This window comes from Rhinopithecus roxellana, chromosome 11 (genome assembly GCF_007565055.1).
Source record: "Rhinopithecus roxellana isolate Shanxi Qingling chromosome 11, ASM756505v1, whole genome shotgun sequence".
NCBI lineage: Eukaryota > Metazoa > Chordata > Mammalia > Primates > Cercopithecidae > Rhinopithecus > Rhinopithecus roxellana.
Window position 1 is genome coordinate 93,626,232 of NC_044559.1, and position 23,595 is coordinate 93,649,826.

Here is a 23,595-nt window from a genome sequence, read left to right on the forward strand (position 1 = left end):
TATGCCCAGTAATGGGATTGCTGGGTCAAATGGTATTTCTGGCTCTCGATTCTTGAGGTATCGTCACACTGTCTTCCATAACCATTGAACTAATTTATGTTCCCACCAACAATGTAAAAGCGTTCCTATTTCTCCACAGCCTTGCTGGCATCTATAGTTTCTCTACCTTTTAATCATTGCCATTCTGACTGGCATGAGATGGTATCTCACTGTGGTTGTGATTTGTGTTTCTCTAATGACCAGTGATGATGGGTTTTATTTCATGTTTGTTGGCCTCATAAATGTATTCTTTTGAGACATGTCTGTTCATATGCTTTGCCCACTTTTTGACAGGGTTGTTTGTTTTTTTCTTGTACATTTGTTTAAGTTCTTTGTAGATTCTGGATATTAGACCTTTATCAGATGGGTAGATTACAACATTTTTCTCCCATTCTGTAGGTTGCCTCTTCACTCTGATGATAGTTTCTTTTGCTGTGCAGAAGCTCTTTAGCTTAATTAGATCCCATTTGTCGATTTTGGCTTTTGTTGCAATTGCTTTTGGCATTTTCGTTATGAAGTCTTTGCCATGACTATGTCCTGAATAGCATTGCCTAGATTTTCTTCTAGGGTTTTTATGGTTTGGGGTTTTACATTTAAGTCTTTAATCCATCTTAAGTTAATTTTTGTATAAGGTGTAAAAGGGATCGAGTTTCAGTTTTCTGCATATGGCTAGCCAGTTTTCCCAGCACCATTTATTAAATAGGGAACCATTTCCCCACTGAAAAGAGCAATTTTTATTTTCTCATTTTTCTTGGGAACATTTTGCTTGTCTAGGGCCAGAGTCCTAGTTACAGCATTTAGAAAATAAACACATAAGCTAGATTCTAGAGCCATGAGTAATCCGAAAGGAGGCGGCCACTGTCCGGTGCCTGATGCCGCGTGTGAGGTAGCAAGTGGAGACACAGGTGCAGACCTGCCTTCCTGGTTCGTTGCCGATGGAGAAGCATCAAGGGTTTTGGGCCACGCGGCGCTGGGAGGAAGGTGTCTCAGCCCACTTGGCTGGTGTCACAAAATACCATAGATTTGGTGGTTTAAACGATACATGTTTATTTCTCAGTTCTGAAGGCTGGAAACCCAACACCAAGGTCCAGCCCACTAGGATTGCGGTGAGAGCCCTTCCTGAGGCCCTCCGTGAGCCCCTCGGTGAGGCCCCTTCCTGGCTTGCGAATGGTGCTTTCTGTGTCCTCGCGTGGCAGACAGCAAGAGCGGCCCTGGTCTCTCTCTCTTCTCATCGTAAGGGCCCCACCCTCCAGACCCCATCTTACCCAAATCACCTCCCCAGGAACCACCTCCTCATGCCAGCCTCTGGGGTTGGGGCCTCGACGCCTGAATCTGGGCATAACACGGGTTTGGACCCACTCTGCCAAGAGCCTGGACACTCTCCCGCTGCTGCCCACGTTTCTGGGGCCTGGTTGATGGGCCAGGATCTCTGTGTTCTCTTTCTACCCTAAAAGGCCAGGATTCCGAGTCGTCTGTGAAACCATGGGAGAGAGATTTGACGTTTGCCTCCCTTTCAAACGAAAGGAAAAGACTGGGGAGGGAGAGGGCAGCACTCCCCAGACAGGCCCTGACCACATCCTGGCCCCCACCCCTTAGCAGAACAACTCTGAACTTCCACCGACTCACAGGGGCGAGGGCAGGGCAAGGAGACTCAGCACCTGCGCTGCTCACCGGGCGAGAAGTCACAGCTGGTTAGGAGGTCGCAGGCAAGCAGAGGTGCGAGCCCCGAGGGACGGCGTGAGTTATGTCGACAGAGTCCCCTCAAGGGACCCCGGTGTCTTGGCAGCAGAGGAGGCATGCGTCACTGTCAGCCTCCGCGAAGGATAAATGGATGGCCCGGAATCTCGCCATCAGCGACATTGCCGTCTGGGGAAAAATGGGAGTTGAGTTTGATGTTATAAATCACCATAATTTGTTACAATTTCCAAAGACAAATATGACAGCGTGGAATTACTCTGCAGCACCGAGGCTGTCATTTGCGGAAGCCATAAAATGCCGGAGCCAATCTAAGAACGAGATACATTTAATCTGAGGAAGCGGAGCTCAGTACCGCCTCCGAGTAATGTGTTTACCAAGAACTGAGCTGCACCGGCGCGGAGGTATTGCTGAATGCTCATTTCCTTTCACTCCGAATGAGACTGACTCTCGTCTGAAGATTTTGCTAGCAGCTGGCATGGATTCTCCTCGACAGCTTCCATTTGCTCAGCTGGAGGAGAGAAGAGCTGATGTCTGTGTTGCCCGGGGACGGTGTACACAGCCGAATCCCAGCACACGCGTGACTGTGCGAGCCTCCCTCACCACGATGGATCAGAGCAGGAGCCACAGGGGTGTTGCGTGTCACCAAAATCCTGTTCAGGACCCACGGGTTGCGGAGGCGTGGCCTGCGTGCTGTTGCCTGGTCCTGTCTTTCCAGATCTGGACACCTCTCCAGCCACTTCCCTCTCAGTGACGGGGCTGCACGCGTGGGCAGGGAGCCCTAGAGAAGGGCATCGGTAGCAGCATCCGGAAATGAGACCACAGGATAAAACAGGGAGCACCATCAGCTCTGGCAACTGACGCAGGGCTCATCTGCTGAGGAGATAGTTTCAGAAGCATCAAGGGAGGAAGCAATGGCAGGATTAAGCAGAAATGGCTGGCTGCTGCTAAGACGGGAATGGACATTGGAACGCAAACGCAGAAACCCCGACAGCCTTCTGGTTGTTCTGGCCTTTAGGCTTCAGGGCAATGGGCTGGGTGCGGTGGCTCATGCCTGTAATCACAGCACTTTGGGAGGCTAAGGTGGGCGGATCACCTGAAGTCAGGAGTTCAAGACCAGCCTGGCCAACATGGTGAAGCCCCATATCTACTAAAAATACAAAAATTAGCCAGGCATGGTGGCGGGTGCCTGTAATCCCAGCTACTTGGGAGGCTGAGGCAGGAGAATTGCTTGAACCTGGGAGGCAGAGGTTTCAGTGAGCCAAGATCGCGCCCTTACACTCCAGCCTGGGTGACAAAGTGAAACTCCATCTCAAAAAAAAAAAAAAAAAAGATTTCAGGGAAGGGCAATCGCCTTCTAATCCTTCTTAACCCTGGTGTTTGTCTCCTTAGAAACTAAATCAATCTCTCTCTCTTTCTCTCTCTGTCTCTTTCTCTCTCCCCCATCAAAGTCATCAAAGCCCAGTCTCTTCAACCTGTGGATCCATAAAATAATTAAAATTCTGTAATTACGGTTTTGGTAATCAGAAAGTTATTTACAAAAATACTGCTAAATGATTATGTTAAAAAGCGCTTCTCAGAATGCGTGTGTGGTGGGCGTGGACTGGCCTCCCTTGGGGCCATGCGGGTCCCGTCTGCTGACAGAGGGGAGGGCAGATGGTTCTCTTCGACACAGGACTTGTCTGGGCATTTCACACACTGATGTTACTCCGAGGAGGAAATGGAATATGCATTAAGATCTTTCCTAAATTCCTTTCAAACCTCTAGCTGTAGTGTTCTTTGGAACATAGTTTTGGAAATATCATGCTCAGACATCATTAACTAATCCCAGTATTCCCGAGGGCAGCGTATTTTGTGGCAAAGGCAAGATCCCACTGCTCACCCGTGGGAGGCACCGCAGAGTCAGGACCTGGTGTGGCCTTGAGTCCTTAAACAGTCCCATGGTGCTCCCAGTGTGGCCCTGGGTTCCTAGGGGGACTCGCACGTGGCAATGCCGGGGTCACAGCTCACAGGTTGGTGATTAAAAGGTGATGTTTGGCGGGGTGCGGTGGCTCATGCCTGTAATCCCAGGACTTTGGGAGGCCAAGGTGGGCAGATCATGAGGTCAGGAATTCGAGACCAGCCTGGCCAACATAGTGAAACCCCATCTCTACTAAAAAAAAAAAAAAAAAAAAAAAAAAATTAGCCAGGCATGGTGGCGTGCACCTGTAGTCCCAGCTACTTGGGAGGCTGAGACAGGAGAATCGCTTGAACCAGGGAGGCGGAGGTTACGGTGAGCCGAGATCACACCACTGCACTCCAGCCTGGGCAATGGAGCGAGGCTCCATCTCAGAGACAAGAAAAAAAAAAAAAAAAGGTGATGTTTACGCTAGAGACAGTAATCAGCTGGCTCATTACTCTCCAGGGCCCAGCAGGAACATGTAATGAGAGTTTGCTTCAAGGAGGGTAGAGGTCAGCCCCTGCCTTGTCCTTCCCCTGGGGTAACACACAGGATGCGGTTCCTCCCCTTCATTTCAGAGCAGGCTCATTAAACAGACACCACTGGATGCCCGCAGGTGAGGCGAGGCTCCTGGGGAAGCCTGAGGGGTTCAGATGCGCCTCATTATGAAGATTTAAGTTCCTGGAGAAGCACCCATTCTCTGCTTGGCCTGCGTGAACCTGCACATTCAGGCGCCTGCCTGTGCCCTCCCCTGCCCAAAGGGAAGGTGCGATTGGCCCACTGGGAGAAGAGTCTCAGCACCATAGCCAGCGGTCACATCCCCCTGAAGAAGTGTTTCGTTTCTGATCATCACGGCTGGCACTGAGATGAGAAGAGGCTGGTAATGACCTCTTGGCATCTCAGTGGCCCTGCACGCAATGGACAGCTGCCCATAACACGCGCTGGGGCAGCACCCAATGCCTGACCTCTGGGAGCCGCTTCCCAGCTCTGCAGGGAATCACACCTTTCCCTGGTCAGTACCAGGGGGTGAATTTCCCAGCAACAGGCCCATGGCAGAGGACACGGGGACAGGCCACTGAGGCTCCACAAACAGGAGCCCACACCGAAGGCCCCATCGACAGACACAGGGAGCCAGGGATCATCAGGATCAGAACAAGAAATCAGGGAAGAGTTGGTTCCCATGCTTTGGGTTGATGAGGGTGAACAGCTGTTTTTGATACTGGTTTTGTTGATTTCTTAAGAACGAAAATCAGTACAGGAATTAGAGATAGACATTATGTCTTGGAGGGAGAAAGCAACATCAAGAAAGCATCACAGGACAGTCTGTCTTCAGGGAATGGCGCAGGCTGATACAGGAAAACGCCTGCAGACAGCACGCAGTGGGGGCACCGATAATTAACTCTTCGGGGACAGTGCCCAGGTGTCCAGGGAGGTTTTGCTCTGATTCAAATCACCGGCATGAACTATTTGATGTAAATTTGCAGCCTGCAATACTGGATGGTGTTTTTTTTTAAACAACACACAGAAAATACACAGAATGCTAGAGGAACCTGCAGTGGAGATGGGAATCAGACACGGGATGTGAACCACGTGTGTTGTTAGGAGGAAAACTGGAATTCTAGGGCACTTTTTTTTTTTTTGAGACGAAGTCTTGCTCTGTCACCAGGCTGGAGTGCAGTGGCACGATCTCGGCTCACTGCAACCTTCGCCTCCCAGGTTTGAGGGATTCTCCTGCCTCAGCCTCCCAATTAGCTAGGATTATAGGCATTTGCCACCACACCTGGCTAATTTTTGTATTTTTAGTAGAGACGGGGTTTCACCATGTTGGCCAGGTTGGTCTCAAACTCCAGACCTTGTGATCCACCATCTCAGCCTCCCAAAGTGCTGGGATTACAGGCTTGAGCCACCATGCCCGGCCTCTAGGGCACCATTACTGTGTGGCTGTAACAATGATCAGGCTGCACAGTTATCACTGCAATGAGTAAAATGCTTGACTGAGCTGCAGTTGGTGTGGAATATTGTAGATAGGTGTCCATTTGGGGGCTGGAAGGAGAATTTTTAATTAAGGAACTGTCAGCAGCCAGAGGCCCAGAAAGACTTGCATCTTTGGAGCATTGGCCACGCCTCTCACAAAGGGCTGCCTGGAGGAGGAGCCCTTGGCATGCAGCAATCTCTGCACTCACTTTGTCCTGATGGGATCGACTTGTGAAATGATCCTGCACTCCCAAAAAGGCAAGGCCTGTTCGGCCACTCACTAATTTACCAGATCATTCCGTGGTTACTCTGCCTGCTGCCTGCATGGGACATAGTGCAGGGAGAGGCGCTCAGTGAACCTGTGGGTGGCCCAAGGGCAGGACGTCCTGGAGCACATGATAGGCTGAGGTTCGCCAGCTGTCATAGCGCAGGACTTGTCCGAAGGCCTCATTCAAGGATCCAACCTAATGGAAGGCAGAAACGCTCAGGGCCGACCTCGCTGAAGAAGCAATGAGTGACCTGAGTGCTGAGTGCGAGTACTGAGTGCTGGGTGCTAAGTGCTGAGACCTGAGTGCTGAGTACTGAGTGCTGGGTGCTGAGCGCTGAGACCTGAGTGCTGAGTACAGAGTGCTGGGTGCTGAGCGCTGAGACCTCAGGACTGAGTGCTGGATGCTGACTGTTGAGACCCTAAGTGCTGAGTGCTGAGTGACAAGTAGGTTTCCAGAGGTACAGGAGAGCAAGCCTCAAGGCAAAGGCGTACATGGGAAATGAGCTCAGTGAGCTGGAGAGAGAACCCAGAGATGCCGTGAGCAGGGAGAGTGTGGGCCATGACCTGAGAGGAGTTTGGAGAGTGTGGGGCGCCCACACCCCACCTCACAGATCTTGTTTAGAAACTGACATAAGCGGGCGGTGTGCATGGAGGGCTTTGGGCACAGGGACGGACGAGGGTGATGAACAGAAAAACCCACTCAGGCTCCGCGTGAAGAGCAGGTCACAAGGAGTCTCGTCCTGTGGCTCCCACAGAGGCCAGGTGACCCTGGCTGAGGCGGTGGCTGTGGAGAGACAGAGTTCAGTGCGACGCGCTCACGAGGACCTGGGCAAGCTGGAGAAAAGAGGACAAAGTGACTGTGGCCCGGGTGCTGGGTTTGGAAACTGGATGAGGAAACCCAGGATGCAAGTGTTTCAGAAGGAGGGAAGGTTGTGGTGTGGGAGGCCCTGGGGCAGAGGCCATGCAGGATGAGGTCTGAACAATGTCCCTTCACCTGGGTGCCGGGAGGGAGACCCTCACTGAGCTCTGAGAGGGGCGTTTCGGTCAGGTGACTCGGCTGCACGCTCCACGTCCCATAACAGGGGCAACAGGTGAGCAGAGGAGAAAGGCACAAGGCAGTGGACAGGTGCCCATGGTGGCAGGAGCAGTGGATGGGTGCCTGCGGTGGCAGGGGCAGTGGACAGGTGCCCAAGGTGGCAGGAGCAGTGGACGGGTACCTGCACTGGCAGGGGCAGTGGACGGGTGCCCATGGTGGCAGTGGCAGTGGACGGGTGCCCATGGTGGCATGAGGTAGTGGACGGGTGCCTACATTGACAGGAACAGTGGACGGGTGCCCACAATGGCAAGGGCAGTGGACAGGTGCCTGTAGTGGCAGGAGCAGTGGATAGGTCCCTGCAGTGGCAGGGGTCAGTGGATGGGTGTCCGTGGTGGCAGGGGGCAGTGGACGTATGCCCACAGTCACAGGGGAGCAGAGAGCAGCTTCCCAGCCATGCACTGGTGCTGGAGATCCCCTGTCCTTTGCCCTGCATGTGCCCCTGAGCTCTGCCCTCCAGATGCAGCAGCACTGCCCGCAAGACTCACAACCAATAGTTTCTGCCGACATCGTCCTGTCTCCTGGGCAAGCCTCCCCCTCCCATGGAAGCTACTGAGTTGCAGGGTCAGAGGGGCTCCAACGAGGGCTATTTTTTAAATGGGGGAGATTTGAAAATGTTTAAAATGTGGTGACAAGTGTGTCAGTGAGGGTAAAACTATGGAAGGGGTCACAGGAGAGGTGATGTTGCATCAGAAGAGTGGAAGGGTGTGGGGCCCAGGTCCAAGGATGACCATAGTCACTGTGCAGGGGCGGATTCAGGCAGGTGTCTCGTGGGTGCTGATGACCCCAGGGAGTCAGATTTCTCAGGTCCTCGCCTTCCCTAATCTTCCCCCTCAATCTGTGGGAGGCACACAGTGTTGGGCGTGGTGCATGGACTGACTGGGGGATTTGCTGGGGTGGCTCTTCTTGGCTCCTGCAGTCAGACCTACCCACAAGCAACATTTTGTCCCAAACACTAGTCCAAAGCAAAGCTACACTGTGGGAAAGAGAGAACCGTGGGAACCTAGGAAGGGACAGACCACAAGGGCAGGATGAGTCCAACCTGGAGCTCATAGAAGGCAGATCCCGCTGGGTAAATCCGCTTTCAAAATCCCAATTCCACACATTCTGCTGGTGTCAACAGCAACCATTTGCCTCTCAGCCATCATTGCCTCATTCTAAAATCTGTGGTTCAGCGTCTGACCAAACGTGACAGCATCTAACTGATTTCACTACAAAGGGCATCACCTGTCCAGGAAAGGGCTTTCCCACCCAACAGGCAAGAGTGCCATCAACCAGCACGATGGGAAGGGTGTGGGTGATGGGAAAACCATGCAGAACTTGAGAGGGCTCACACCGGGCACTGCTGGGATGATCAAAGACCTCAGACGAGTAACGTGAAATTCTGTGCCACGATTTACCTCAATAAAACAGTAGTAAAAGTGTGTTCCTCGCACCATTATCAGCAGTACTTTGGCACGTCCATAAGTCCTTCCTGAGAGCCTCACATACAGCAAGAACTCAATAAGTAACTGCTCATAGATTCACCTGCACTGTCAGATCAGTTACATAAATATGCAATGTGGCCGGGGGTCCAAACATCGATACCAGTGCAGCTTGAAAGGAACCAGAAATGAAGGAACAGTATTTGATATGACCCTTTAAAAATCCGGGTAGACCAGCATTTTAGGAAGTGAACACGGGCACTCACAGGAGGCGTGGAGTTGCTGTATCGCACAGTAACATTAATGCAGTAAACTCAGGTGTGTTGCCGAAGACACTGTCATTGGCGAGAACGTAGCCCACAGCCATGGACACAAGTTTGTCCTGAGGCTGTGCACGCATTCGGATTATTCACAGCCACCTCCAAGAGGGGAGTCCATGAAGTGTGGGGGCTGTTATTGATGGAGGCAGGATTATATGTCTCTTACTGCACAGATATATCAGCCTGGCATTTTTCTACTTACTCCAGGATTTTTATAAGGTACAGTTCAATGGCATTCTTGCTTAGTGAATAATTTTAATTTGTGCATCCAGAATGATAGATTTGTGAATGTTGACGACAGCAAAGACCCATCCCTCATCTGCTTCTCCCCATGCAGCTGGGCCCCTCTCTCCTGTCGTCCATCTGATGTTCTTGCCAACACCCCTTCAAGTATCTCAGCTCTCCTACTCCTCTGATGAGATGTGTGATCAAACTGAAGAAAATTATTCTAATAAGACTATCTTACCCCTGTCTTACCAAACCAAATAGCATCTCACAATATTATATTTTTAACTTTCCAATCATCCTATTATGTATATCAAGTTTTTTTACAACAGAAATAGCATCCTTCTTGCCAGTCATGATAAGGGCATTGATTTTAATTTAGTTTTTGTGGATTATTGTGTTTGCTTGATTCAAAATGAAAATCAAGGAGGAAGAAGTTTTAAAATATCATCAGGCAGTTTGCTGAGTTACTACTGTAAGCAAACCCCATAAAAATCATCAAAACAGAATCCTAGGCACTAGGAAAGAAAACTCTCATAACCACTCATCTGTGTGGGGATGAGAATGTCTCTATAAGTGAGGTAGACATGTATTTAAAATACTAGCAGAGTCATATCGTAAGTGAGGATGTGATAAGTACAAGAAGCAGATCTCCACAAGGAATTGGAAGTGAGATGCTGTGGCGAGCACTGAGGTTTTAAACTGAGGGAAGCGGAGGGAGAAGCTCCTATAGGAATTCTTCCCCTTCGTCACTCTCCTCAGGCTCCTGACCAGTTTCTGGGTTAAAGAGAAGGGCAGTGCCTCTCTCCTCTGTGGTCACTTGGTTAACATCACCCCCAAACGTGGAAGCTTCCAAAAAGCTGGAGTAGGTTTCGTCCGGAAGTCAGAGCTGTGCACAAATAAGTTATTTTCTCTATTTCACATAATTATTAACAAATGCAAATTAAGATGCAGGGGATGTTTCCATGCCAGGACTCACCTGTGGGGAACTACGGGGCTGATGATGCAAGCAGCGAAGTGGCTGCCTGTGCCCGCTCATGACCCCTCCACGCACCAAGCGTGTGAGTCAGGGAGGTGCCAGGAGGCGGGAACAGCCACTTCATGTCATCCGGCTTAGTCTGTGTGTGTTGCTAGAAAGGAACACCCAAGGCTGGGTGATTTATGAAGAAGAAAGTTTTGTGCAGCCATGGCTCTGCAGGCTGTACAGGAAGCGTGGCACCAGCATCTGCATCTGGTGAGGCCTCAGGAAGCTTCACTCGTGGCTGCCTGTGTGTGCAGAGATCGCCTGGTGGGAGAGGCGGTGGGAGGGGCCAGGCTCTTCCTACCAGTCAGCTCTCACTGCAACGTACAGAGCAAGAACTCATTCATGACCAGGAGGACGGCACCAAGACACTCATGAAGGATCCACTCCTCACCTCAGCATCCCCCACAAGGCCCCACCTCCAATACTGGGGATCTCGTTTCAACATGAGAGTTGGAGGGGACAGACCTCCAAACCATAGCACTGACCGTGCCACTACTTAGGAGACAGTTGGACAGCTCCTTGCCTCCTCTGCAAGGCGAGGGATGGGGCTCCAGGCATGCTCATTAACGCCTGCCCCACTGCCCCAGGCCGTCTCTCCAACTTCCCATCTGTGCCCTTTCCAAATCCCAGGAGCAGCCGTGCAGGTGCGAGACTGCCCTGCTGCCTTAGAACAAGGCTTTTCCCCAGGAAGATGTCTCCATCCAGGACATGCCCTGGCCCTCGCTTCCTGAGCAACACCCCCTCAACGCACATGCACACGCACGTATACACACACACACACATGTGCATACACGCACATGCACATAAATGCACGCACACATGCACATAAGCATACATGCACACACACACCCATACACACTCACACACATACATGCAATAAATGCACGCAGACATGCGCACACACACAAGCACGTGAGCATACACGTGCGCACACACCCATACACACACGCTCATAAGCATACCCGCTCACACATACACACACATAAACGCACACACACACAAGCACATGAGCATATATGTGTGCACACACACACATGCTCACACACACGTACGTGCACATACACGCACATAAACACACACATGAGCGTACACACACACACCATACATGCTCACACACACATGCACACACACACAGGCCAGCTGCCTCCGCTAGCTCTGTGCAAATGGTGGGCGTCTTCTACAAGCCACCCTGGCTTCCCAGGCTGCCTCCCTCTCAGGACGCACACAGAACCCCTCCGAGGTCTCGGGAGGCAGATGCAACCCACAGAACCGACAGGAAAACGTGAACCACCAGCGTCGGGCTGCGGACGTACTTTCAGCTGAAAGGCCCCCTAGATACCCACAGAACTGCACGACTGAGGCGAAGACAGACCATGAGAAACAGAGACACCAATGTTGCAGTCAAGGAAAAAAATTAGAGAAGAATGTAGAGTAAAAAGAATCACAAAGTGAAATAAATGTTTTCAGATTTTAGATTTCAGATCCACTCCCCCAGATGAAATTGTGAGATTCCTGAAGAAAATAATTGTGCCAGTATTTGATCATTTTACAGTTTTGATGATGATTATTTCCAATTTTCCAGGAAAGAAATCTGTATGTAACCTCACATGCACGTGTTACAAGTAGAACCAGAAATGCCTCCTCCCCCAAACATACATAAAGGAAAGAAATTATTTAAGTCAGGGTCCTGACTTTTCTTACAGCTATTAGTACACAAAGTGTTTTCTGGGGATGGTTTCCTGGTGTGAAACTCAGGATTTATAGAATCTCTTCCTGTTTGTGAAGTTATTATTTTATTACTAAAGCCCTTAACTAAAGCAATGATGCTTACTTAAATTGGCAGCTAGCTGTGAAAATGGAAAGGTAAAAAGACATAGCAGTGTGTATTTTTGGATATAAATTGTCTTTAAATCTTGAGGCTCAGACATAGATTGTTCTGTCCTGACTATTTTCTATATATTTCATTCCAGCGAGACTGCAAGTTCTAGGCTGGAAATAATTATTTTCAACATAGAATTACAGGCCTACATGTCATTGCTCACTGTGATAGCCAGTAGTTCCTGGAGCCCAGCAGCACATGTACACTGCACACATGAACACACGGGTGTGCACTCTGACCCTGCCCGCCACCTCCCCCTGGGCAGCCACCGGGCAACACTGTTCTCATAATCAAAAGTGGAGATGAGGAAAGCTTCCGCCTACACCAAACACTCAGAAATAGATTCCCGTGAAAACCAAACAAAAAGGCAATAGAAAGGAGAAGTGGGAGATAGTACCTTTTTCATTAGGGCTGTTGCTGTGGAGGTTTTAGAACTTGGGCTCAGGAAAAGTGCTTCTTGCTGATTCACCCATTATCCAAGTCTAGTGTGAGGAACTTGTGATGCCAGCGGGCCTGAAAATTGCCCAGAAGATAGCAGACATGGATATCTAATGGTGGGCAAAAGAGATATTAAGGAACTCTAATTATTTTCTTGCATCTCTTTCCTGCTGAATATTGGGCATGTTAGGCACAAATGGCGATTGAATTAGTGGGACTTATAGGTGGTGATTCCACAGGCATCAAAGCACCTGCTAGGCTTGAGCACTTAGTAGTCATAAAGCCCTGGCCCTATTTTTGCTCTATTGCACTAAATACATTAATTGTATTATAAGAAGTTGGTATATGATAGACTGTCCTACAAAATTTTGTGTACCTTAAAGATAGTGACAAAGAATTATCTACCTATCATCTATTCTCTCTCTCTATCTATCTTCATATCCCCAGGACACTGTCTAGAACATAGTAAGTGCTGAAGAAATTAATGAAATGCTTAATTAAAAAATCAATAAGTGAATGAGTGAGTGGATGAATGGATGGATGGATGGATGTTGAGTAGACAAATAAATCAGGTTGATTAGAGAAAGAAATAAGCTATTCAATACTGTTTATAAAAAAGAACAGAGCATTTATAAAATAGGAGATTACAAGGATGACAGATTAGAAAATGAAATATTCAAGATTTGTGCTGATATGATGGTGAAACCAGGATGTGGAGCATCTGACTAGATTTTAGAGAGAATTAAACCTCAAGGTAAAACATTCTGATTTTAGTTCAGTGATACTCTAAATCATTGCTTGTTTCTGATAATGAAAGAGTCAGCATTAATTTGGAAGCTGCAAGGTTGGAATAAAGTTATTTTAATGATGAGTGGAGAATGTTGGAATAGGCTCATGGTCAAAATGCAGAAACTCGTGATAGAGATGAATGAGACTGAGGTCCTGTTCCAGACGAAGCCTCTGGCAGGTTCTTCGAGCAAATTGAATGTGAGGGGTGGCACGGCCCAGCAAGCATAGGGGCTTGTTCTTCGTTTCCCCCAGCTCAGGGCTGCATGACGTGCGTGAGGGTAACTTAACCCCGTAACCGAGCCACCTCCAACCTCCTCATCTGTAACACAGTGGGGTGAAGACTATGTCCTCTTTGCACTTACACAAAATCTTAGTTCTAATGTTAGGATAAAATATTCCTTCCAATGCCTATGTTACATATCTAAACAGATAACCATTTGTTATCACTGTCAATTAATTTGTCATCAGATTAAACAGAAATTGATAGATATTTGCCATACTTGTTTCTCTCTGAAGAAAAATAAAACCTAAAACAAAGAAATAGCCGTTGTCGATTTTGGATTTGTCACATGGTGTTATTGATTTGCTATAGAAATGTGAGTTGCTGCTCTTCTAACAAGAGGATGATGTCACCAGGCAGCGGACCCACATCTGTCTGGTCGATGTAAGGAGATAACGATTTGAAACACACCTGAAAGAGAGCTTAAGGGCTTTATAAGCAATAACATCATGATCCTCATGCTCGTGAGAGAGAGGAGTCGCTCCTGCCTTGGGGACTGGAGCGGCACAAACGAGGTGCCTGGTTAGGAGGCATGGTGATCTTGGAGCCCAGCACAAGGGGGCCTAGCCTGGGCTGCAGGCACGCCATCCTCCGAGGACCTCGGAAGTGTTCTGAGAAGTAGAAGTGCAAGTCTTCAGAGGCTACTGAAAAATGGGGCTAAGATACACAGGTTTAACAACTAATGTATAAAAGGGCAAAGGAAGAAGGAGAAGAATGATTGCTGGGAAGAGGGACACATGTAGGGTGGGCATGCATGTGTAAGAGTCCCTGGTACGCACTGGACCACCCAGCACACACGCTGAGTGACAGAAGGAGCTGGAGAATGCAAAAGTGGAGATGGTGTCCTCATCACAGACAGGAGGTGGCACCTGTGCCTGGACCTTCCTGGGAGTCGGGGTTTACCCCATGGCTAGCTGGGGACACTGGTTTCTGGTTTGCAGAAAAGGCCTTCAGCCATGCTTTGTTTTACTGTCCTCTGACTCCCAGGCGTCAGATACCCCGGAGTGAATTTTCCTGCCTTCCATCTCCCCTCTTAGAGGCGGTGTCCTGTGGCTTTCTCTCTCAGATTCTTGTAGTTTGTGAGGCCAGAGATCAATTGTCTCTGATCCCTGTCTATCTGGTTGTACGAAGACAACCTCTGTTACTATCAGCTACTTCAAACGTGAGGCTCTCTGAGAACTGAGAGGTAGCCATGCATTTTAGCAACTCTGACAATATCACAAAGGCAGCATCTCAACACTCAAGTGATGATGACCATTCACTGAATGTTTCCCTGGCTCCTGACAATTGTGTGGTTATCAGAAATTCCTTTCATTTGTCTCAACTATCTTGTGGGATAGACGTGTTTAACCAAGTGTCAATGAAAAGAGTCCAACTCTGTAAAATATTTGAAGAGATTTACTCTGAGCCAAATATGGGCGACCTGGCCCCCGACACAGCCCTCAGGGAATCCTGAGAACGTGTGTCCAAGGTGGTCGAGGCACAGCTTGGTTTTCTGTATTTTAGGGAACTATGAGTCTTCAATCAAATACATTTAAGAAATGCATTGGTTTGGTCCAGAAAGGTGGGAAAATTTGAAGCAGGGAAGAGGCTGGGGGGGGGGGGTGGGGAATGGGTGGGGGGGTGCACTTCCAGCTTATAGACAGATTTAAACATTTTCTGTTTGATAATTGGTTGAGTTCGTCCAAAGTCCTGGAATCAACAGAAAGAAATGTCTGGGTTGCAATAAGAGGTTGTGGAGACTGAAGTTTTATCATATGCAGATGAAGCTTCCGGGTAGCAGGCTTCAGAGAGAAGAGGTTGTAAATGTTTCTTTTCTTTTCTTTTTTTCTTTTCTTGAGAATTTCCTTTTTCTTTTTTTAATTTATTTTTTATTTTACTTTAAGTTCTAGAGTACATGTGTACAAACCTGCATTAACAGCAACACAGACCTTAGGTCTGATAAGAAACATTTACATTAGGCGATATACCGAGGTATATGTAAATGTTTCTTATCAGACCTAAGGTCTGTGCTGCTGTTAATGCTGGAGAGGCATCATGAGGCATTTCTGACCCCCACTTCCCATCATGGCCTCAAACAGTCGCTCAGGTTAAATTTTAAAAGAGCCCTGGCTGGGGAGGAAGTGCATTCAGAAGCTTAGGGGGCCTTCGAATGTGATTTTTGGTTTATATAGGGAATATGTATATAAAAGACTGAAGAGAGGTTTTTAATGTCCAAGACTGTGCAGGTGGTTAGGAACTGAGTCAGAATTCACACCTGAGTCGGTTGGGTTTCAAAGACTTGCTTTTAACCACTGCATTCTACTGTCACCTGAGACATCAGGGACCTAACTCATCTATGGTGGGGGGAATAATGCCATGCCCGTCATAAACAGCACTTGTGGCAGCTTTTAAACACACACAGTTTCTATGACTAATACAGAGTTTCTACAGCCCCCTCACCTGACTCCTGGCCACCTGTACTTGCTGAGCATGTGGGAGTATTAATTCCGAGTCCCCGAGGGGCAGCCTCAGGGTCTATTCCAAGTGGTCTTGAACTCAAAGAATAAAACTTGAGGATAACAGTGGGGCTGGACCTAGACTAACCCATTTGATGTTTCCGAAATGTATTCTGTCAAATTAAACATTTCTGCGTAAATCGAGGTCTTCTTCTCAGAAATGGAAAAGGTCCAGGAACCGTCTGAAAAGCTTGCATCTCAATGCTATATATGTAGTAAATATTCAAATATCATTTGACATCAACATTGTAAAGAAAATGGTGTTTTCCGAGAAGCCTCAGTGCCCACCACCCAGGAAATGTGTGAAGTAATTTTTCCATAATTTTCTTATCATAGGAGGTTATACATATCAGCCAAAAATGCATGCAGAATGACAATTAACTCATGTTTTTAGTCTAACCATTTGTCCAAACAGCAGACAAACTAAGCAATGTGGTTCTTACCACTTTGTTTTGAAATGTCAAAAAGTAGATGCAAGTTTAGTGATCAGCGAATGTTTCCTACATCTACTAATTAATTGGCTTAAATGATTTAGTTATCATCAGATGTTGGATGGGAAGGCCTGACCCATTGTTCTTTCTTCCCTAAGTTTAGCTTTTCATTTGTGTGTTTTTAAAAATATAAAGTATGACCATGGTAAAAGTCTAGAGAATTCAGACAGATATTAAAAATGAAAGTGAAAAGTCACTCATAACCCCACCAGCCAGATATAAGTGCTTTTTCAATTTTGGTTTGTGTCCTTCCAGATGTATTTTTATGCACATACATATATATACATTTGCAAACTGTAAATATAAATACAGTTTTATTACAAAAACAGGGTCATATGATGCATACAGTTCAGTCAGAAACTGGATTTTTAACCTAACAATATATTACATGAAAATCTCTAAGCAAATGTGCTACCAAGTTAAAACTGCATATGCTCCTGCGTATGGATACACTTAATTTAGTTTTTGTTGCATATTTATTCTACTTAAACATTTTGGTTTTATGGAAAACACTAGCAAATATGCCAATGCAAGCTTTTTCCATGTGCTTCGTAGAGCCTCTTCTGAAGTGGAATTCCTGGGTAGAAACAGCAAGGGACTCATTCTAGAGGAAAGGATTTGTCCAGGGTGTGTGATCTTCTGAAAAGACATTTCCAGGTGGCAGAAGGCAGCCTACATGGCAATTATTTAAATACTCTATGGTTTCTGTTTCAAGGAATCAGAGGGAGGTAAGAGTTACAAGATCCATGCAGGGCAAAGGGAGGTAAGAGTTACAAGATCCATGCAGGGCGAAGGGAGGTAAGAGTTACAAGATCCATGATGCAGGGCGAAGGGAGGTAAGAGTTACAAGATCCATGATGCAGGGTGAAGGGAGGTAAGAGTTACAAGATTCATGCAGGGCGAAGGGAGGTAAGAGTTACAAGATCCATGCAGGGCGAAGGGAGGTAAGAGTTACAAGATCCATGATGCAGGGCTAAGGGAAGTAAGAGTTACAAGATCCATGATGCAGGGCGAAGGGAGGTAAGAGTTACAAGATCCATGATGCAGGGCGAAAAATCCTCAGGGCTTTGGTTTTGCTAACTGTGCCGTGGCCAGTCCCAAATCCTGAGTGACGTGACTTTTTCATGATCTGATAATATGGGCATCACAGCAACAGAGAAGTCAAACGGACCCAAAGGTAGGGCCCTGGGCTGACAGAGAGCACCACACCTCCCATCCACACCACCTGAACCACAGCAGGGCACCGGAGGTGATGGCTGTCTGCTGGCCCAGCTGCGGAGTCCTCCAGAGAGCTCCTCAGACACAAAAGCAGGACCCTACAATGCATGCATATAACACCACATGTGGATGTTACACAGAATGCATATGTATGACAATACCACATACAGACACTACACAAATGCATGCGTATGACCACACTACCTACAGATGTTACACAGAATGCATGCATATGACCACACCATGTACAGACGTTACACAGAATACATGCATATGGCAATACCACGTGCAGCTATTACACGGAATGCATGTGTACGACCACACATGGAATGCATGTGTATGACCACACCACGTGCAGACGTTACATGGAATGAATGCATACGCCCACACCATGTACAGACATTACATGGAATACATGCATATGGCAATATCATGTGGACACGTTACACGGAATGCATGCGTATGAAAATACCATGTGCAGATTTTACATGGAATGCAGGTGGATGACCACACCACATGCAGACATTACACATATTGCATGTATGTGACCACACCATGTGCAGATGTTACACGGAATGCATGCATATGACCACACCATGTGCAGACATTACATGGATGCATGCATATGACAATATCACATGCAGACATTACACGGAATGAACGTGTATGCCCACACCATGTACAGACATTACATGGAATACATGCATATGGCAATACCATGTGCACATGTTACACGGAATGCATGCATATGACAATACCATGTGCAGACATTACACAGAATGCAGACGTATGACCACACCACATGCAGACATTACATGGAATGCATGCATATGACCACACCACGCGCACCATGTGCAGACTTTACATGGAATGCATGCATAGGACAACATCACATGCAGATGTTACATGGAAGGCCCTATCCGACACCCCTCAGTGGAGGTCCAGGGGAGTGTATTTTTCCAGGAGCTTGGATGTGCAGAGCTCCATCCTCACAGGCTACGTGTCCACAGAAGAAACAGACGCATTCCGAGGCAAACAGATACAGATGTAAGGTGATATTGGGAGCATTCACCTGGAAACTCTAGGAGTCATCGCTTGTGTGGGAATTGAACAGGTCACCAGGGGTTCTGGAGTGAGAACGTGGCAGAGTGGATCAGCTCTGAGTTCACCTTGTCTGACTTCACTGCTTCCACTCAGAGGACTGACGCCAAAGCTCATGTGGCCAACACAGCATCTTCTGATCTGATCGTGGAGTTTCGGATCCATCACTTTTGCTGCTGGAATGCTTGCCTTTCTAACGGGTTGGCCTCTCACGTACAAAGTAATAAATATCGCCTGTTTTGTCTCAGCTGTCTTTCTATCCTTGAATTCTTTTTACCTTTCCCCGAAGAAGGCCTATTTCAGAGAGACGTGGGACTGACACGGATGTGAATTTTGCCCCCTTTCATTCACTCAAGGAATATGTAGTGAGTGCCTGCTAGGCAAAGGCTCTGTCCTGTGCTTTGGGGCCAAGCTGCGGGGAAAGGGCGGCTCGGTGACCCCTTGCCTCACAGATTGCCTATCCTGGTGCTTCACAGGAGGAAGCAGAGACCAGCAAAATTAAGTAACTTCCTGGCAGGCTGATCATACGACCAAAGACGAAATCCCATCTCGTGATTCTCAGAGCAAGCTCCTTTCAGGATTCTTCATGAAAATGGACTCCCACAGTCAATGGGCCCACCCCACCTTGGGAAGGTGTCCCAGAAAGCCGCGTGTGCAAGTATTCTGACAAAATGCTCATTATTAAGCGAAGTGACATATGGCATGAGCAAATTCACTTGGTGGACATTGGTGGGGGCAGACCAGGAGAATAAGAAAAGGAAAGAAGACATGTAAAAACTTAAATTCCAACATAGGAAAGAAAGCAAGTTTTCCCATCCTTTCCCAACCATATCAAGAGCAGATTTACTGAACCTCCAAGTGGAATTCTAGGCTTACTACCTAGTGGAGCTTTTTTCCTGGTAATATCAGTTTCCATAATTGCTTTCCCCCCAGAGAAGATTACAGCATTCCAGGATGTCTCTACCTTGCTTTGCTTTTAGTGAGAATATAAAGAAGGACAAGAAAAATGTGCTATTGGATATTAATTTGCCTATATGATCTGAAGGAGAAAAAAATGAATTTTAATCACTTCCTGTCCAATTCACCATTTAAGCACATAGGGCAGTGCCTTTTCCAAGAAAGGAAGGCACGATGCAAGAGTTACTTCCAGGGGCCACATCTGAGTGACATTCTCTCTCACACTCTCAGTGCAGCCGCCCCAAACTTTGAATTTGAAATTTTCTAATGGAAATCCTCCCTCCAGTGAGCGGGCAGCCTGGCACCAGGACCACTGGGATCAAATGTTCCTCCCCCAGCAAGTGCTCCAATGAAAAACCAGGAAAGGACTGGCCAGCACGGCGGAAAAACCAGCCCTTTTCTGCTACTTCAGATGAACAATGACTCCTAAAACTCGGCACGTGAAAGCCTGAGTCACAAACACACGCATCTAGAATAAACGACCCAGCAAACTTCACATGCCCTGTCATTGCCTGAGACCTGTAAAATACAAATGCTTCCAGTGAGGCCATTTGCAACCTTTCTGTGTCACTTTACAGATTATCCTCGTACTTTAACTCATTTTCCCCCATCTCCGTCACGTCACGGTGGGAAGTGCGCACGGGGCTTCCGCGGGGTGCTGCACTTTGGGCGATATTCACATGGAGCTCGAGGAAAATGTTTTCCTTCTAGTCCTTCTTAAGGGGTAAAACGGATGGCATTACCGCAGGAAATCATGCCAACCTTCATTTTCCCAAGTACAGAGCAGCCCGCACAGCACCGAGCAGCCCACACAGGGGAACAAGCAAACATTTGGTCTGAAGCATGTATGTCAAGAATGCACGCTTGTCACAAGCAGGTGGGACGCTCTGGATCCAGCTCCAACTTGGGAAAGGAGGAGGGAAAGGGAGCAGGGAAAGCTGCCTCTGTTGCACAGTGGTTGTTAAACACCCCTGTCAGAGCTCACCTGCCAGCCTCCATCGTCTTGGGAGAGGAGAGAGCCTCGGGTCAGGATGGAGGGAAGGTGGTTTATTTGGGGTGAGGATAAGGGACGCACCTGCAGGACACGAGGAAGGAAGGTCAGCCAGCAATGAGGCCGGCCTTGAGCCTGCCACCGGGTGAGCAACTAGGGGTAGCCCTTCTGGGGAACCTGCAGGGCTTGAAACACGTGCATCAGAACCGCACCCTGTGAGGGAGGTGGGAGCCAGGCGTCCTGCGCCCATGGCCCCATTCTTAGTCCATGGTGGCTCCTGGAAAGGTTCCCTCTCCAGCCCTTCTGGCCCAAGGACATAGCAAAGCCAACCCTAGCAGAAGAGAAAACCTTGGGCAAAGCAATGCAGGTGCAACTAGAAGTCCAGGCATGGAGGTGGCAAAGGGAAGAGGGTGTGGTCAGAGCACCACGGTCTGTATCATAGCAGGACTGTCCTCTAGGAAGAGGGTGTGGTCAGGGCACCCCTGGTCTGAGTCACAGCAGGGCCGTCCTCTGGGCTCTGACTTGAGTTTTGTCCACATCTGGCACTGGCTCAGATCTCCTGCCCACAAATACGAAGGCAGAGCCTAGGCATAGAAAACATCTTAGGACCACACACTCCTGTTGACCATGGGCAGAGAGCAAGAATAAGGAGAGATGACAGTGGCACTGTCACGTAGGCTTTCCTTAAATCTCACAAAGAAGAATCAAAGAATTAGAAAAATCTGCTCACAAAACCTCTGAGTGAGAATAGCATCATCACTGCAGGTGCCAGCCGGGCAGTCAGTGGCTGGCCGCTTCCTGCACCTTCTGGGCCTGGAAGAAACACTTTGGGATCTGAAGTTACTTTTTCCTTGGGCACCTGAGTGACTCTGGCTGAGGGGTGGGCAGGTGTCAGCACAGCTGTGGAAGACGATGGGGCCCACCCCCTCACTGTGGGGACAAAGGACCAGTGCTGCAAGAACAGGGTCACTCTGGGGCCTGGGGAGCCTCCCAAGGCTGGAGGGTTTTCCCATGCCTTCAGCTTCTCCAGAGCTGACTTGGGTCTTGGCTGCAGGAAGACCTTGCTGGGATGTCCTTACTCTTTTGCAGCGTGAATGTCCCCCTCATCCGCCAGAAAGCTATAATAGTTGTGATCTCAGATCCACTGGGTAGCGGCAGCAGCCAGACAGAGGGTTTCCCACCCGGAATCGAATGTGCTGTGCTCACCTGGACTCTGTCGGCTCAGGGGGTCAGGGCCCAGCGCACCAGCCAGTGGGCTCCAGGTTCCCTGCAGGGGGTCCAGGCACGAGCCACACCGTGTGCCCGTCTGCCCCTGCCCCGCACTGCTGTGCAGCCGCACTTCTTCTGGCCCATTGAGGCTGACACTCAGTCTGCTTCCTGGCTATTGCATGGTTTTCCTCTCCAGTTTTGGTCTTTGTTGTTAATGACGTTGCACTACTGCCACTGCGACAGGTTTTCTGCAAAGCCTCCAGCTAAAATTCAATTTGAACCTGGCCGGTAGATCTGGGTTTCAGCTATAAAACAAAGGCCTTCCTGTGAAAACGCCCGTTCACAGAGTGCCTTTCCATTTTACTGTCTCTTTCACCCCTTTTCTTTTTTTTATTTACATTTTTTTTATTATTATTATACTTTAAGTTCTAGGGTACATGTGCATAACGTGCAGGTTTGTAACATATGTATACTTGTGCCATGTTGGTGTGCTGCACCCATCAACTCGTCAGCACCCATCAACTCGTCATTTAGATCAGGTATAACTCCCAATGCAATCCCTCCCCCCTCCCCCCTCCCCATGATAGGCCCCGGTGTGTGATGTTCCCCTTCCCGAGTCCAAGTGATCTCATTGTTCAGTTCCCACCCATGAGTGAGAACATGCGGTGTTTGGTTTTCTGTTCTTGCGATAGTTTGCTGAGAATGATGGTTTCCAGCTGCATCCATGTCCCTACAAAGGACACAAACTCATCCTTTTTTATGGCTGCATAGTATTCCATGGTGTATATGTGCCACATTTTCTTAATCCAGTCTGTCACTGATGGACATTTGGGTTGATTCCAAGTCTTTACTATTGTGAATAGTGCCACAATAAACATATGTGTGCATGTGTCTTTATAGCAGCATGATTTCTAATCCTTTGGGTATATACCCAGTAATGGGATGGCTGGGTCATATGGTAATTCTAGTTCTAGATCCTTGAGGAATCGCCATACTGTTTTCCATAGTGGTTGAACTAGTTTACAATCCCACCAACAGTGTAAAAGTGTTCCTATTTCTCCACATCCTCTCCAGCACCTGTTGTTTCCTGACTTTTTAATGATTGCCATTCTAACTGGTGTGAGATGGTATCTCATTGTGGTTTTGATTTGCATTTCTCTGATGGTCAGTGATGATGAGCATTTTTTCATGTGTCTGTTGGCTGCATAAATGTCTTTTGAGAAGTGTCTGTTCATATCCTTTGCCCACTTTTTGATGGGGTTGTTTGTTTTTTTCTTGTAAATTTGTTTGAGTTCTTTGTAGGTTCTGGATATTAGCCCTTTGTCAGATGAGTAGATTGCAAAAATTTTCTCCCATTCTGTAGGTTGCCTGTTCACTCTGACAGCAACAAAAGCCAAAATTGACAAATGGGATCTAATTAAACTAAACAGCTTCTGCACAGCAAAAGAAATTACCATCTTTCACCCCTTTTCTATGTCCTTTCTCTACCGTGGTCATGATGAGAATTCACAGGGTGCTCAAACCCCACACTCCACTTCTGGTCTCGCCATGAGCAGAGAGGGTTCCGCTCTGTGCTGCAATGCGGCCAAATTGCATAATTTTCCATGTCCTTGGCAAGGTGTAAAAACCTCTTCATGAAGGATTTCTTGTTCTCACAACACAAAACCCATCCACATTTGAGTGTCCTGGGATCTTAAGCTTCTTGGGTGGCGGTCCAGTGCAGTAGCCATCAGGACAGGTGAC

The 23,595-nt window shown here is 48.0% G+C and overlaps 2 protein-coding genes across 2 annotated transcripts in view; one reads left to right on the plus strand and one right to left on the minus strand.

Moving 5' to 3' along the window:
• LOC104661372 overlaps positions 1 to 10,223 on the minus strand; it is a 30,753-nt gene extending 20,530 nt beyond the window's left edge. The window contains exon 1 of the mRNA XM_010361979.1: positions 9,957 to 10,223. Coding sequence (XP_010360281.1) covers positions 9,957 to 10,016 — 60 coding nt within the window. The 5' untranslated portion in view covers positions 10,017 to 10,223. The remainder of the gene's footprint in view (positions 1 to 9,956) is intronic.
• ADARB2 (adenosine deaminase RNA specific B2 (inactive)) overlaps positions 1 to 23,595 on the plus strand; it is a 519,216-nt gene that overhangs the window by 196,176 nt on the left and 299,445 nt on the right. The gene's annotated exons all lie outside the window — the stretch shown is intronic.